An 18,632-nucleotide genomic window follows, 5' to 3' on the forward strand; every position below is an offset into this window, starting at 1 on the left:
GCTTAACATTTGGCTGTTCACTCTGTAACATAGTCTGTCTTAATACAAACTCACCATGACTACCCACTCTGTAACATAGCTTAACATTTGACTGTTCACTCTGTAACATAGCCTGACTTAACATAAACTCTCATTGATAATTCACTGTGACGTAGTTTAACACCTGACTATTCATTCTGTAACACAGCCTGACTTAACATAAACTCTCATTGACAATTCACTGTGACATAGTTTAACACCTGACTATTCATTCTGTAACACAGCCTGACTTAACGTAAACTCTCATTGACAATTCACTGTGACATAGTTTAACACCTGACTTTTCATTCTGTAACACAGCCTGACTTAACATAAACTCTCATTGACAATTCACTGTGACATAGTTTAACACCTGACTATTCATTCTGTAACATAGCCTGACTTAACATAAACTCTCATTGACAATTCACTGTGACATAGTTTAACACCTGACTATTCATTCTGTAACACAGCCTGACTTAACATAAACTCTCATTGACAATTCACTGTGACATAGTTTAACACCTGACTATTCATTCTGTAACACAGTCTGACTTAACATAAACTCTCATTGACAATTCACTGTGACATAGTTTAACACCTGACTATTCATTCTGTAACACAGCCTGACTTAACATAAACTCTCATTGATAATTCACTGTGACATAGTTTAACACCTGACTATTCATTCTGTAACACAGCCTGATATTATGCAACTCATCTTAAGTATCCACTCAATGTCATAGTCTGCCTTAAACCTATTGCCCCAGGTAACCTTTATTGTGCATGACACAAAGTAGTGTCTTACATTTCAAATTTTGTTTTTATGTTACACCTACTAGAACAGCATTAAATCTTAGCTAATAACCCATATTATAATGGTATACAAGTTTTAACCCATATTATAATGATATACAAGTTATAACCCATATTATAATGGTATACAAGTTTTAACTTCTTAGTTCTCCAAGACAATATTTTAAAAGTCCTGAATTTCCCCTAATGTGACACATGCGACACATTTTATCTACCACCCCTCGAAAAGTACAAATTAAACGTTTATTACTCTGTAAAATTATTATTGCTCAGGTAAACCACATTTATTACAGTCTTCTACTTTGTTTGGTTACAGAGCTATTGAGCATGAAATCAGTGCCCTCCTGCCACACCCTCTGGTCCATAATTTGTTAAAAAGCCACTGTTATGTTTAATTATTTATTACCTATAACCAATAAAAACTCAAGGTTTTCATCTATCAAATGAAGCATTGTATAACATTATGTTCTAAAAAATTAAATATCTGTCACACCCACTCCCATGAGAAAGATTTGTAACAACTGTTGTTGCACAGTTAGTAAGTCAAAAACGTTTTTCAGTAGTAAATAAATTTTGTCTACTGTTATTAGTCTACATTGTTTATAGCACTATTTAATTAAATACAAATTGTAATACTATGAACAGCATAAAAATTGGGGTTAACTCTTTTCAAAACCAAGAGCACAAGAAAAAGAGAACTGGACATATATTTTGTTTCTTATTTTTAATATTTATTCTTTATGTATAAAATCAACTAAAATGTAAAACTAAGAATATTTATATGTTAGTTAAGATTAAAATAAATAATATTAATATAATAAAAATGTTTCACAAGGCACTACAAGACTTGCTCGTACTGGTTAGTGGATAACTTAATTCAACAGTATAACAAGAACTGTGAATGTTCCAAGTGATTTACAACTTATAATGGTGCAGACAGTAGACGGTCATAGTTCAAAGGGCTATAAAAAATAAAATTTAAATATAAGTAGATGTACAGTGTTATGAACTTACAGCTACTTATGATAGATGAACATAGTTTTATATTACAATATGAAGTGATTCTAGAAACAAAAAAGTAATTTTGATTTATTTTGATTGTGTGTGTGTGTGTGTGTGTGTGTGTGGTTACAAAGTTGGTCAAATTGATTGATCCTGTTTTAAGTTGGGGAAGAGAAAATAACAGATAAGTTTTATTTAAAAAACATCTGGAATGTGCTGGAGGTCTTAAAGAGTGCACAAAAGGAGTCTTTAAATAAGGAAAAGTATTTTTTAACATGAAAATTAATTTGCACACAGACTATTCATAACAAATACTCAATATATTCATGGACAAGTATTTATTTTATTCCAAATACTTCACATAAAAATGATTTTTATGTATGTTAGATTCTTAAACTATAAACTGAAATACTGCCAACTTTTGTGAATACATACATACTCTAGTGAAAGATAGAATTATTAAATCAAAAGCAACTTCAAATGAGTACAAAGAAGTCATGTGGTTGGTCATACAGACCAAGCCCATCTTGAAAAGAGTTAACACACTCACCTTAACTTTTCATTCTGTAACACAGCCTGTCTTACAACAAAATCACTTTAAATATCCACTCTGTGACACAGCCTATTTTAATCTAAACTCATCATGACAATTCACTCTGTGACACAGCCTCACTTAATATAAACTCACCTTGACTATTCTCTCTGTAACACAGCCTCATTTAATATAAACTCACCTTAGCTATTCAGTGTGTGACAGAGCCTCCCTTAACATGAACTCACCTTGACTATCCACTCCGAATTTGCATGTGCCATAATAAAACGTTCTTCCCAAAAGAATGCAGAGTCAGACCTTTTAATCTAAACAGAAAAAATAAACTAGTAAAACACAGAAATTGTTAGTGTCAACAGCAACTATCAACTACAACAAAATTTATCTTACAATACTTCAATATCCTAGAATAATAATTGTAATGACCTCTCTCTTATAGTACTAAAAACGGACATTTAATCAAGTTCAGTGATCTGTATTCTCACTCAGCAATTACTCAAAGATAATGGAAAAAACTTTGTAACTTTAAAACACAGATTTAAACTGCAACATTTTACACAGTTGTAATATATTTAACTTACCATTTCTAGCTTGTTAAGTAGCTTCATAGCATAAACTTGTTGGGTTGCCTTCTTTCTCACCTGAATTACAAGATAAACACAAGTCATTCATATTTTATTGTAGAATCTAGACAGCATCTGTGTAAATACAATAGTACTGTCTGTTGTCTGTCCATATAACTACTTATTTAATATAAATACAACAGTACTGTCTGTTGTCTGTCCATGTAACTACTTTCCAATATAAATACAACAGTACTGTCTGTTGTATCTCCACGTAACTACTTATCTATATAAATAGAACAGTACTGTCTGTCCATATAACTATTTCTTAGAGTACGAATGAATGTTCACCAAAACTGGTACAGAGGTTCATTAGGTCCATGTGGTTGTATATACAAATTTTCAGTTCGAATTCTGCAGTTTTTATGGATGTTTCTAGCCAACTGGGTCCACAATGAGATACATACAAACTTATGGTTTCACATTTTATGTTTTCCAGTTTTTATGGGCATATTTGCATTTTTTACAATTACTTATACAGGAAACAACCTTTCTTATCCTAAGATATCATTTCATTAAACATGAAATTAAATCACTTCCATCCAGGGATGGATATTCCACCTAGTCTTAAAATATTTTCTTTGCCTTGTGTACTTCCTGGATTTTTTGGCAAATCATGAGGTCTTACTGAGTTATATTCAAAATTTAATTATGTAACCATATTTTGGATTTAATTAGTGAAATTAGAATTATAATGTACATAGTAATTCAGTACTTTATATTATCTAAGGTTTAATTCATTTGTTTCAAAAAAAACACCAAGATAATGTACAAACTGACCTGTATTAACAAGACTAACTTTAATAAGGATGTATTCACAACACCAATATAATGTACAAACTGACCTGTATTAACAAGACATGACCTTAATAAGGATGTATTCACAACACCAATATAATGTACAAACTGGCCTGTATTAACAAGACAAACTTTAATAAGGATGTATTCACAACACCAACATAATGTACAAACTGGCCTGTATTAACAAGACAAACTTTAATAAGGATGTATTCACAACACCAACATAATGTACAAACTGACCTGTATTAACAAGACATGACCTTAATAAGGATGTATTCACAACACCAATATAATGTACAAACTGACCTGTATTAACAAGACATGACCTTAATAAGGATGTATTCACAACACCAATATAATGTACAAACTGACCTGTATTAACAAGACAAACTTTAATAACGTTGTATTCACAACACCAATATAATGTACAAACTGACCTGTATTAACAAGACAGACCTTAATAAGGATGTATTCACAACACCAATATAATGTACAAACTGGCCTGTATTAACAAGACAAACTTTAATAAGGATGTATTCACAACACCAATATAATGTACAAACTGACCTGTATTAACAAGACAAACTTTAATAAGGATGTATTCACAAGACCAATATAATGTACAAACTGACCTGTATTAACAAGACAAACTTTAATAAGGATGTATTCACAACACCAATATAATGTACAAACTGACCTGTATTAACAAGACAGACCTTAATAAGGATGTATTCACAACACCAATATAATGTACAAACTGGCCTGTATTAACAAGACAAACTTTAATAAGGATGTATTCACAACACCAACATAATGTACAAACTGGCCTGTATTAACAAGACAAACTTTAATAAGGATGTATTCACAACACCAACATAATGTACAAACTGACCTGTATTAACAAGACAAACTTTAATAAGGATGTATTCACAACATCAATATAATGTACAAACTGACCTGTATTAACAAGACAAACCTTAATAAGGATGTATTCACAACACCAATATAATGTACAAACTGACCTGTATTAACAAGACAAACTTTAATAAGGATGTATTCACAACACCAATATAATGTACAAACTGACCTGTATTAACAAGACAAACTTTAATAACGTTGTATTCACAACACCAATATAATGTACAAACTGACCTGTATTAACAAGACAAACTTTAATAACGTTGTATTCACAACACCAATATAATGTACAAACTGACCTGTATTAACAAGACTAACTTTAATAAGGATGTATTCACAACACCAATATAATGTACAAACTGGCCTGTATTAACAAGACAAACTTTAATAAGGATGTATTCACAACACCAATATAATGTACAAACTGACCTGTATTAACAAGACAAACTTTAATAAGGATGTATTCACAACACCAATATAATGTACAAACTGACCTGTATTAACAAGACAGACCTTAATAAGGATGTATTCACAACACCAATATAATGTACAAACTGACCTGTATTAACAAGACAAACTTTAATAAGGATGTATTCACAACACCAATATAATGTACAAACTGGCCTGTATTAACAAGACAAACTTTAATAAGGATGTATTCACAACACCAACATAATGTAGAAACTGACCTGTATTAACAAGACAAACTTTAATAAAGATGTATTCACAAGACCAATATAATGTACAAACTGACCTGTATTAACAAGACAAACTTTAATAAGGATGTATTCACAACACCAATATAATGTACAAACTAACATTTATTGACAAGACAAACCTTAATAAGTATGTATTCATAAAACTAACAGGCTGAACAAATTAATCTCTATTAACAACACATTCATTTCATTCACATAATACACAGAACATTTCTATTAACATTAAACAAATGTGCAAAAATACCAACTGTTTAAATACTCTTAGAAGACACCCTGAAATCCATTGTACATAACCTACCAATTGGACTTTACCAAATGAAATCCATTGTACATAACCTACCAACTGGACTTTACCAAATGAAATCCATTGTATATAACCTACCAATTGGACTTTACCAAATGAAATCCATTGTAAATAACCTACCAACTGGACTTTACCAAATGAAATCCATTGTACATAACCTACCAATTGGACTTTACCAAATGAAATCCGTTGTACATAACCTACCAACTGGCCTTTACCAAATGAAATCCATTGTACATAACCTACCAATTGGACTTTACCAAATGAAATCCATTGTACATAACCTACCAGTTGGACTTTACCAAATGAAATCCATTGTACATAACCTACTAGTTGGACTTTACCAAATGAAATCCATTGTACATAACCTACCAATTGGACTTTACAAAATGAAATCCATTGTACATAACCTACCAGTTGGACTTTACAAAATGAAATCCTTTGTACATAACCTACCAGTTGGACTTTACAAAATGAAATCCATTGTACATAACCTACCAGTTGGACTTTACAAAATGAAATCCATTGTACATAACCTACCAGTTGGACTTTACAAAATGAAATCCACTGTACATAACCTACCAATTGGACTTTACCAAATGAAATCCATTGTACATAACCTACCAGTTGGACTTTACCAAATGAAATCCGTTGTAAATAACCTACCAACTGGCCTTTACCAAATGAAATCCATTGTACATAACCTACCAATTGGACTTTACCAAATGAAATCCATTGTACATAACCTACCAACTGGCCTTTACCAAATGAAATCCATTGTACATAACCTACCAATTGGACTTTACCAAATGAAATCCATTGTACATAACCTACCAGTTGGACTTTACCAAATGAAATCCATTGTACATAACCTACTAGTTGGACTTTACCAAATGAAATCCACTGTACATAACCTACTAGTTGGACTTTACCAAATGAAATCCATTGTACATAACCTACCAATTGGACTTTACAAAATGAAATCCATTGTACATAACCTACCAGTTGGACTTTACAAAATGAAATCCTTTGTACATAACCTACCAGTTGGACTTTACAAAATGAAATCCATTGTACATAACCTACCAGTTGGACTTTACAAAATGAAATCCACTGTACATAACCTACCAACTGGACTTTACCAAATGAAATCCACTGTACATAACCTACCAACTGGACTTTACCAAATGAAATCCACTGTACATAACCTACCAACTGGACTTTACCAAATGCTCCTCTTCCTATGGTTTTAATCACAATAAAATCTTCTGGTTTCAATCGACATTCGGCTATCATTTGAGAAGACAGTTCGTCTAAAAGTGGAGAAGTAATCATTGTTCTTTGACTTGGATTACAACACAAAAACATATTATTTATGTACTATACTCAAACTTCAAACGTGATAGCAAAAACTGAGTATTAATTGTAAGTATATTCAAATATGGAACAAAAACAAAAGTGAAATGTGTTAAGACAACATATTTAAACTTGAATAAATTTCACAATTGTAGTAACGTGATGCACTGAATAAAAAACAATTCAAAGACTCAGGTTTTAATATTATTGTATATACACACAAGTTCAAACCTTGGGCTTTCTAACTTGCATCCTGGCAAAGCAACATTAAGCCAACTTAGTTCAAGTTCAAAGAGTGTAAAATAGAAATTTATATACTTAAGTAAACAGGAAAGCATTATAAGAAAAATTTGTTTTTTTATTATTGTATAGACACTTTTTTTTTCAATTTTGGAAACTAGCAAACCATGAATGGATATATGAGAAACAGGTTAAAAAGGAACTTTTTATTTAGAAAACTATATTTACGTTTATAAAATGTTATACACATATCTGACAGAAATAGAAATGTTTTTATTTCTTACCAAAACATTCACTTTAGTTTCCCTGAGGTAGTTTTATGAAACTTTTGAAAAGTATAATAATTTTAATATTAACTATGGTAATTGTTTAATAAATAAATAGTTAATTGGTAATTCATTTTGGAAAGAAACCTTTATGTGAATTTGTTACTAACACTTGCTGAAAAAACCGTCAAAGTTTTTGGTTCTTCGTAGAACAGGATGGTTACAGTCGAAGACCAGAGCCTGCACCATGTCCTACAAATATATGAAATCCAAAATACTGAAGTTTTATAAATACTTCAATGGATATAAATTATTATTACAACAATATTGAGATACTGAATCATATGAGCCTAAGTAACTTAACGTTCTTAATATTTCTTTTAAAAAAATGTTTCTATGTAATAGTTATATTTGTAAAGAAAACATATAACAGTTGTTAAAAGAAGTTAGTTTTAATTTGATAAATTCACAGAAGTTTGCTATAAGACATTAACAAATACTCACAGCAGAAGAAGATCTTCACATAACAGTATTTGATAAGAGTTTATAATAACATGAAACCAATAACTTCTGATACAAGAGAAAATACTGTAAACACTACATGTGAACATTATAAATTTATTGAAAAATATCGTACTGACACATTCACATGTATGAATTTCAGAAAGACTAAACATTTAGAGAAAAACACGTTATCATCACATAAGAACCAGAGACAGTTTTAAAATTAAAATCTCTCTTAATTTATTGTATGTACTTACCCCTAATATCATCTGATTACTCTTCTCATAATTTATTTTAATATTTATTTTAACACTTCTAGTATATTGTTATAAACAGTGTTAACTGAGTAGTAATGGTGTGTCAGCCACAGTACAATATTTATGTATTTGGTACACACCAAGTTATTGCCCATTTGAAATTACAGTTGAAAAATACAACACATCCTTTATTACAAAGAAGGAATCTTATTTGGTGGAACTCTTATTTGATAGAAGAATTCAAACAGAAGATATTTCAATGTCTTCTATTTAAGCAACGAACTACAAATCCCAAACATATCTGTATGAAGTGAAAGCTGTGACAACAAGAGAGAATTTTCTTATCAAAGCAGTTACTGCAGCGATCCTGCTCTTATTACAAATAATATGAACAAAGCTTTCAAGGTAAAAAAAAAATAAGAAACCAGTATCTAAACACACCTCAAAGCCAGCAGCTGTTTCCATGGCCAAAGAAAAACATGACTCATAAGAATTCCATTAAAGTGCTGACCATCAAATCTAATGAAACAGCTTCCATCCCACTGCTATGTTTTAATATGGCAACAAAATTGTAGTGTCAAACATGTAGCCTGAAACTGACTTCACTATTCCTTATACAATACAAATTGTATTGTTAAATTTGCAGCTTCATACTGACCTCACTATCCCTTACACAATACCATACAAATTATATTGTTAAATGTGCAGCTAAAAACTGACTTCACTATTCCTTACACAATACAATACAAATTGTATTGTTAAATGTGAAGCCTAAAACTGACTTCACTATTCCTTATACAATACGAACTGTATTGTTAAATGCACAGCTTAAAACTGACTTCACTCTTCCTTATACAATACAAATTGTATTGTTAAGTGTGCAGCTTAAAACTATCTTCACTCTTCCTTATACAGTACAATACAAATTGTATTGTTAAATGTGTAGCCTAAAACTGACTTCCCTACTCCTATACAATACAAACTGTATTGTTAAATGTGTAGCCTGAACTGATTTCAGTATCACTTACACAAATTGTAGTGTCAAATGTGTGGCCCAATATGACTTCAGTGTCATTTATACAATACAAACATGTGGCCTAAAATTGAATACACCATCACAAATAACAATATTTCTACTTTGAATAACCAGAACATGGTAAAATATGTGCTTCTAAAACTATACAAGAAAGGAAGAGAAAGATACTTGAAACCCTAAGTGGTATAAAAGTGTAGAACGCCTCAGATATTTCCAGTCCTATTTAAAATGTTCGATAGCAATGCTGGCCTTCAACAAACTACTGGTCACATGCTAGCTGAATTAATCAATAATTTTGTATTTACTATACTGCAACAACAAATTCTGTACACTATAGAGCAGGGTGGTCAAACTTGCTTAACGTAAGAGCCAAATACGATAAACTTCAGATGCTTGAGAACATGAACAAATATTACACACGTTTTTATTGTTACATCAATTTTATATAAATATTAAGATATACATGTATGTAATAATATTTATTTATGTATGTAGTTTTCATTGTATTAGTTTCAATAGCCACAAAGTACATATATATATATATATACCAAATGTTTTCAAAATCCTGGCTGATTATTGTTTTAACTATATTGAGCATATTTAATACGGTAATGAACTACGGAAGAAAAATATGCAAATATACATTTCATTAACATTAAACGAGACTGCCAAAAATAAAAATAAGAGGTAAAAACAGATATTTTTAATATTTATTTATCTTAGTAAATATCTGGCCAAAACATGTAAAACAATAAAATTAGAGTTATTTTAATCAGATACCACCTTACTAAATTTCAATCTTATCATAACATTTTTCTGACACAAACAAACATCGGTACAATTATTAGGCTCTTTACGGCTAGTAGAGGTCACGTGAGTTTCCATCTTGGTTGTGAGTCACTGAAATTCTAGCTGTATTGTCAAGACTGTACAAATTAGCTCCATCAGGTGTTGATTTGCAAGGATAGCACGATGCTTCATCTTCACAAGCTTCATTACAACGTATAGTGATTCACAGCAGGATGTTGTGCTGAAAATTGAGCTGAGTCGCACAACGGTTTTCTTCAGTTCGGGATATTTTATTTCTGGATCTTGCTTCCAGAACTCAATTGTAGAATGAGATTTATGGATCATCTTAGACCCAGACCCTCCTGTAGTTCTATTAGTTCCATTTTCAAGCAGATGATCCTATAACCAGAGGTTCAAGAATTGGATTACCGTTGTTGATCACGTCAAACATCAGTACAAGGAAAGCAAAGCAGGGCTTCAGCTTCTGCAAACCTGTGTATTATCAAGCAGTTCTTGTAAGTTATCTTTGTATTCTTCCAATTTGTGGCTTTTTTATTTCAATATCAAGGGATGTATTTACTCTACTTTTGAGATTGGGAAAGTAATTGAAGTTTCTTCACAAAATGTCTCTTTAAAAAAAATTCTTATTTTATTCAGAAAATTGAAAATTGTCTAAGTAAGATCAGAAAGAATCTTATCCTTCCCCTGGAGTGCCAAGTTGAGAGTTTGTAGATGATTCATTACACCAGTAAAGAACATTAGATCTTGCATCCATTCATCATTTCCCAGTTGAAAATAGAATCTTTTTTCTTCAAGAAAACTAATAATAGGCTCTAACAGATCCACAAACCTATTTAAGACACTGCTCGTTGACAGCTACCTCACAATGCAGTAGAAAGAGACATCACTGGGTTTATTTTCAAGCTCCAGTTCTTCAATAAAATTTTTGAACTGTAGGTGGGTCTTCCCATTTAAACATATGAAATTGAAAATTTCAAGAACAAATTTCATAACATCTTCATACTTGAAGTATCTGGCTGCCAGGTGTTCACGATGAATAATGAAATGAACAGGGAGAAACTCTGAAAAGCTGGAATCACTTTTCAAAAGTGCAATTAATCCTGCATTTTTTACCACCATTACAGATGTTCCATCTGTTGCAACACTGACGAGTTTATCCAGTGGAATATCAGCATTTGTTAAGGCTCTGTCAAGTGCATTTTCAATGTCAACACCACAAGTTGTTTCTTTGAGTGCCACTAAGTCCAATATCTCTTCTTTCACAACAACACCAGAGGAAACATAACAAACAAATATTGCCAGTTGTGGGTTGTCTTGTATGTCTTTAGATACGTCAAGGGCTGAATGCAAGGGAATTCTTTAAATCATTTTCTATTTTGCCTGTAACACCAGCATTGATGTGGGAGGTACTTCTCTCTGTAGTGTGGCATAAATCCAGTGATTGTGCTATTAGTCACTGAACTTTTGTGTTATTTGCATCTAACACTGCAACAACTTCAGCTATATTCTTCTTAACAAATTCACCATTAAAAAATACGCAGTTTGCACGAGCAATATTGCATGATATAACAAAACTAGCTTCAGTCACTGTATCAACTTCCTTACTGTGTGTTGCCAACAGTGTATGCTGGCTGTTTAGTGATGATTTTAACAGAGTTAACTTGTTTTCTGTAATTCTGATTTGTGGATAATCAGACAAAATGTTTTTGTGATTTGTTTCATTGTGGCGTTTCAAGTTACTGACTGAATAACACATTGCAGTTACTGACTGAATAACACATTGCAGATGAGACACTTTCATACTTTTGCTTCTTACAATTTGATGATGCAATCTTCCTTCACACTTCTAAAAATTAAAGTAAAAAGAAACAATAAGCTCCAACATGCGTAATGCAACCAAATTTTACAGTGCCGTGTATCACACTAACACTCCACTAATTTCACTGCCTGCAACACAGCCACAATCACCAGATTGCAAGCCACGCCCACTAACATTGTCAGCACCTGCTTGTACAATTACTGATTCTCCAACACAATTCCTCTGTAATCCTTCCTTGTATGATTACAGATCCAGTGCAATTCCTCTGTAATCCTTGCTTGTATCATTACAGATCCAGTACAATTCCTCTGTAATCCTTGCTTGTATCATTACAGATCCAGTACAATTCCTCTGTAATCCTTCCTTGTATCATTACAGATCCAGTACCTCTGTAATTCATGCTTGTATGATTACAGATCCAGTACCTCTGTAATTCATGCTTGTATGATTACAGATCCAGTACAATTCCTCTGTAATCCTTGCTTGTATCATTACAGATCCAGTACAATTCCTCTGTAATCCTTGCTTGTATCATTACAGATCCAATACAATTCCTCTGTAATCCTTGTTGATCAGGAATTTCTTTAATCCCTGACTCAAATCTAACATTAAAATTAGGATTTAAATTACTAAATATATTTACTCACCATGAACTTTAAACTCACATTTTAGTCCAGTGGACTCTCAGTTTATACCCAGTAAATAATTATAAAGCTTGAAATTTTTTTATTTACCTTTTATATTAATTGTGATGCAAAAATGAGCTCAGCTAACATATTTCCACGAGCAACGGTTTGGCCAACCCTGCTGCAGAGAAACAGTTTGCTCTGTTATGTAAATTTCAGAAAAGTAAACAAATCATTGTGTGAAGTCTTTCTGACATCAGATTTAATGTACGATAGAGATTCAGTAAAAAACAAAGAAAAATGTACATACCAAAAGGCTATCAACATTGATTTCTGACCTGTGGTTCACTAACCACTGTTCCAATTTTTGTAGTCTTTGCTTCCTGTCTTCATCTGGTATGAAGTCCATCCTGGAAATGAGAAAATTCTTCATATGATAGTTGAGTTGTCTTGGGATAACAACCATGGAATACATATATATGTTCTTTTACAAATGTGTACAAGTTTAGATTATTGTCCTTAAATATGTTTTACACTTTAAGAACATTCCTCATACAACCCTAACCACTGTCGCTACATTCTAGTTACATTCACACATAAAACATTCTCTATACAAATATAGCATTCTATTTTCTAGCTGTTTTCATAAAAGTTAGACCTACCCAAGAGGACCACAACAATGTATCTTTTACTTGTATTCACACACGTTTCACATCACAATACCATGCTTATATGCACACAACAAAGTACCATCTAGTTCTATTCACAAACAATACCCTGCCTACCTGACCACAACAATGTACCATCTAGTTGTATTTACACAAGTTTCACATAATAATACCATACAAACATGACCACAATAAAGTACCATCTAGTTGTATTCACATTTCACACAATACCATGCCTACATGACCACAACAAAGTACCACAATTATTCACACAAGTTTCAATGACAATATCTTACCAACATAACTACAACAATGTACCATCTAGTTGTATTTACACACCATACCATTATGTTCAAGACATTTGCAATGAATATTGAAAACTGATGTTTGTTTGTGTGTTACAGGTTTTGAAAATATTCATTTTATTTGATGAACACAACTATATTAATAAACTAATTAAATATAATTGATTAACAGAGTTGTAAATTCATTAGCAAATATGTATCTCGGGACAGCTGGTATAGGTATTAACACTTACTAATAGAGCAGCGAACAACATTTCAACCTTCTTGGGTCATCTTCAGGTTAACAAAGGTATTGTTGATTGAAACTTGTGTGAATACAACAATGTACCATCTGGTACCATCTGTTAATCAATTATATTTAATTAGTTTATTAATATAGTGTTCATCAAATAAAATAAATATTTTCAAAACCTGTATCACTCAAACAACAGTTTTCAACATTCATTGCAAATGTCTTGAACACTCCACGCTAAAATGGTGTCTTAAATATTCATTACAAACACCTTGGGCACTCAGACAAACAATTCTACATTATATATTCTTTAAAACTGTTGTGCAACAACCAACCAAAGAATGTTGTATTCATTATTTGTTGACAATGTCTTGGAAACCAACACTTAAAAATTACACATTCAATTGAGTTATGCAGCTTTAGGTGTGAAAAATAATATTCAATATATACACCTTCATTCATAAAACAGCATAGAAAACTTGAATTTAAGTTTAACTGTAAATCTTCAAATTCCCAATAACAGTTGTTAAGTGTGTGTACATTAAAACTACACCAAAGTTTGCTGTGGTAAACCTTATTTTTTAAGTAGTGTATTCGAAATACAAATGTCAGTATAAACACTGTAGAAAGATAATTGTGAACATGAATTCTAAGAAGAATTACTTTTTGTGTAACATTTAACTTTACAATTTTTTAACAAATAACATAAAGTGAAGTGCCAGTCTCATTGTTTTTAATTGTTGGATATGTTTAGATAAAAAAAAAGTTTCACTAATTCTGACAGAAAATCACAAGAAAATTTTAAATGCTAACCGCTATTTTCAATGGACCAAACATTCTCTGAGAGAACATTTTTTTTATGTTGCTACACATTTAACTTACTGGCCATTGTGACTCCATATTTCGTGGGTGTGATGTTTTGCACTGATGTCATTAAAATATTATTAATATAAGATCTTTCCTTGAGCCTAACTGCAACAATTTTCATTACATTAAAATATTATTAATATAAGATCTTTCCTTGAGCCTAACTGCAACAATTTTCATTATATTTTACTGAATTTATGTTTCAAACACAAATACAATTATGAAATTAAAATCACCAGTACATTAATATTATTAACTGGAAGTTCTACATTACTGATCCTAAATATGTAAACAAATTATAGCCTACAGATGACAGAAGATAGATACAATGTTCTAACTTCTAAGGCTAAAAGAAATACAAAGCTTCTGAATAAATTAAACACTACGTTACTTTTACGTTTACTGTAAACTGGAACAGAAAAAAATTCGAGTTCTTACACAGTAATTAAGTAACTGCACTTCATATTCCCATTACACTATCATAACTACAAATTACACTATTTACAGTGGTTTAAACTTTGATATAAGATGCAATATATTTTAAAATTTACTTATTCATGTTGTTGCATAATAACTAACGTATCAGGAAATAAGATACAATATCATAACGATTAAAGCATTCAAACTAATTAACCTCATTTTACAAATTGCGTACCCGAGATACGTCTGTCGTAAATTACTCTTTTCGTTTATACCCTGAATCACATCAATTGTCGACCAATATAATTATACTAATGATAATAGTAGAACGCAAAAATGTATAATACATCTCCCTCCAACACAATGATATTTAGTCCAGATAGCTGAAGATATATTACTTTTGTTTTTACTAGATTTCTCTTACACAACCAAACCCAGATGTTTACCCAAAATCGGTAAAATGAATACTAATACAAGTACACCAACCTTAAACGTTACATTTTGTTATAGTGTTAACCCTACCAATGTTATATTACTATCATGAGAAAAAATGTGCGCCACCTTATGCCACTTAATTACATCATGCTATATACGTTTTGCATTCAAATATAATATATAGTTATCACATAATGTCTACTTTTTAGCGTAAAGCAACACAGTAGGTTTTAGATTTTCTAGCCACCACGAGGAATTCGCCCTTATGATAATTTAGCGTCGATCCACTGGGGAACTAAAAAAATATTGGTGTGATAGTCGATCAGTCTCTCTTTCTATATCTCATATATCTGGACAAACTAGAAGGCAAAAAATGTGGTTATAAATCTTAAACCGAATTTGAAAGGAATTCGTGGTAGTTAACTTAGCTTCTCTTTCTGAAGTATTAAAAAAAAAGAAAAAAAGATTGGTTCGACTATAGTTTGTTTTTGACTCTCTCATCTTCCAGATTCTGTAAACTATTTTACTGGTTCTTTCCAGTATAGAATATGTTTCCTTCCAACACTTGCTGCACTTTGGAGTTTGTCCTTTCTTGCAGCAAATATTATAGACCTATACCATGTCACATTAATAGAAATCAGCGTTATTAATATTAACATCATAGTAGGTTCTCATTTAAACACTAGCTGATTGAAATCTTACATCATTATTTTCCCCTTAATCTTTGTTCATATTCTGTTTAAGACTTTGATGGATGACTGTCCACTGGATAACTTGCATTTTAAGTTATTTCCAAAACATTAACGTTAATGGTATGTTCTCTGTAATCCTTTAAGCTGCGCCTATGGTTGGCAGCGAAATAATCTGGCAAGTACTGCATATTATAAACAACATAACTTAGTCAGATGGTAATAATTTCGTGTATAAGATATAGGCCTACAATGTTAACAATACAGGAGTCCAAACACCAATAGGTTTGGTTTGGTTTGAATTTTGCGCAAAGCTAAACGAGGACAATATGCGTTAGCTGTCCTTAAATTAGTAGTGTAAGACTAAATGAAAGGCAGCTAATCATCACCACTCACTGCCACCTCTTGGGCTACTCTTTTACTAACAAATAGTTGGATAGACCGTCACATATAAAGACCCCACGGCTGAAAAGGCTATCATGTTTAATGTAACGGGGATTCGAACCGGTGAACCTCAGATTACGAGTCGAGTGACCTAACCACCTGTCCATGCTGGGCCTAGCGCCAACAGCCATTCAAGAAACGTGCTCGACAGGGAAGCATAGCTCAGAAAAGTTTGTAGTCCATCCAATACAAACAAAATTTAGAGAGAACAGTGTTAACACGCAGTACTTTCATGTACTGCCATTTTGTAGCTCATCAGAAATAGTGAAAAATCTTGATCTGCTGTTTTTATCCACATAAATTCCTAATTGACTCAAAATATACGTCAATCTCATTTCATGACCTTTTTAGCATCTTGAAGTTGAAGTTTAGCAAAAGTTCTATTTTATTTCCACCGAAATAATCTTACTTCTGACACATGTGCTGTAATGTGTTCTAAAGTTGAGCGAGCTTTTTTGAATTACTTGGTAAAATTAATGTTAAGTCCAGTTAACAAAACTATAAGGAATTTATTTATTTTTCAATAATATTTGCTTCAGTTGTTGTTGTTTTGAATTAAGCACAAAGATACACAATGGGCTATCTGTGCTCTGCCACAACGGGTATCGAAACCCAGATTTTAGCGTTGCAAGTCCGAAGACATACCGCTGAGACACTGGGGGACATTTGCTTCAGACTAAATTGAATTTGACATATGAAGTAGACCTAGGTTCACAAACAACGTTTCAAGAAAAACAACATTACTAATGTAACCCTGTACAGAATTTTGTAATTAATCGATCAAGGAATATAATCAGGCCTACACGTATAACGTTTGACAGGGGTTTCTAATCTTTTAAATCAAAAACCATCACACATTGTGCAAAGCATGCTTATACTACTGAGTTTCTGAGGACATGTGACTTTTCAAACCAAAAAAAAATGCTAATCCTTCATCAAATGAACGTAAACTATGTAGAAAACATTAAATATCTTAAACATAATTTGTTTTTACATCACAAAAATACATGTTCAGTAAGCCCTACCGAACCCTTTTCCTTACGGACTTGTGAAAGAATAAACACAGCAGCTCTTAGTATTAACAGTAAATTAGACTGCTTATTCAATATGCAATCACTAATTACTTATTCACTTCTCAGGGTCTCACACTTAAATCTCACCCTTGTATTGACGTATATCTAAATCTTTTCAGAGACCTTATCTCTTTTAAATTTCAAGGTTTATATTACATCATCATCATGATAATTTCTTTCTAAATTAAACCAATGCAAATACAAATTACAAATAGTAAATTAACAGAATACACAGGATTACAAGCCACATCCTTTACAACTGGAACAGGAATGAAGTTTTAGTTCGATACAAGTTTATATCTGTTATTCTGCTTTTAATATTAAATTTCTACTTTGAGTTAGCACACATGATTTAGCTGTCTAAAAGATTATTTTTTGCATATAAATAATCACAATATTTTAAATATATTTAATTTATTGAAGTCATAAAATGTTAGTTTTGATTTTCTTATATTTGTATGTTTGACTCATTTTGATTTTCATGAGTTATAGGGCACTTATGTACAAGTAGTTCATGATCGGCAAGATTACGTGATTGTTTATTAATGTTATTGTCCAAATTACTTGTAAGTATTGTTGTTGGGAGAGTTATTAGTGTTGAGGAATGCCATTCGTTTCTTTGATCGAAAATGAGCGCAGATATTGATAATTATATTAGACAAAACTGTACTTGGACAAAGTTACCGTCCACTGTTAAGCAGGTATGATCTAGTAATGCTAATAGTAGTACTGCATAGTATACTGTAGTATATGTTTTTGCTAAATAATAATGGTACTACCAATAGAAGTATACTGGTATCAGTAGTAACTTGTCAGTAGATTATAGTTTGATGT

General features: G+C 31.7%; 2 protein-coding genes across 3 annotated transcripts in view; one reads left to right on the forward strand and one right to left on the reverse strand.

Moving 5' to 3' along the window:
• The window catches only part of LOC143241738 (rho-associated protein kinase 2-like), a 76,361-nt gene extending 61,055 nt beyond the window's left edge, over positions 1 to 15,306 (reverse strand). Inside the window, exons 1-6 of the mRNA XM_076484963.1 lie at positions 15,176 to 15,306; positions 12,976 to 13,075; positions 7,784 to 7,865; positions 6,964 to 7,064; positions 2,968 to 3,027; positions 2,617 to 2,694 (exon numbers count right to left, since the gene is read on the reverse strand). Of these exons, the coding sequence (XP_076341078.1) occupies positions 2,617 to 2,694; positions 2,968 to 3,027; positions 6,964 to 7,064; positions 7,784 to 7,865; positions 12,976 to 13,075; positions 15,176 to 15,201 (447 nt within the window). The 5' untranslated portion in view covers positions 15,202 to 15,306. The remainder of the gene's footprint in view (positions 1 to 2,616; positions 2,695 to 2,967; positions 3,028 to 6,963; positions 7,065 to 7,783; positions 7,866 to 12,975; positions 13,076 to 15,175) is intronic.
• A 2,982-nt stretch (positions 15,307 to 18,288) lies between these two features.
• Positions 18,289 to 18,632, forward strand: part of LOC143242065 (protein FAM91A1) — a 39,790-nt gene continuing 39,446 nt past the window's right edge. For both annotated transcript variants that reach the window (XM_076485424.1, XM_076485425.1), the window contains exon 1: positions 18,289 to 18,499. In XM_076485424.1, the coding sequence (XP_076341539.1) occupies positions 18,428 to 18,499 (72 nt within the window). In that variant the 5' untranslated portion in view covers positions 18,289 to 18,427. The remainder of the gene's footprint in view (positions 18,500 to 18,632) is intronic.

Source organism: Tachypleus tridentatus, unplaced genomic scaffold, assembly GCF_004210375.1.
Source record: "Tachypleus tridentatus isolate NWPU-2018 unplaced genomic scaffold, ASM421037v1 Hic_cluster_1, whole genome shotgun sequence".
Classification (NCBI taxonomy): Eukaryota; Metazoa; Arthropoda; class Merostomata; order Xiphosura; family Limulidae; genus Tachypleus; species Tachypleus tridentatus.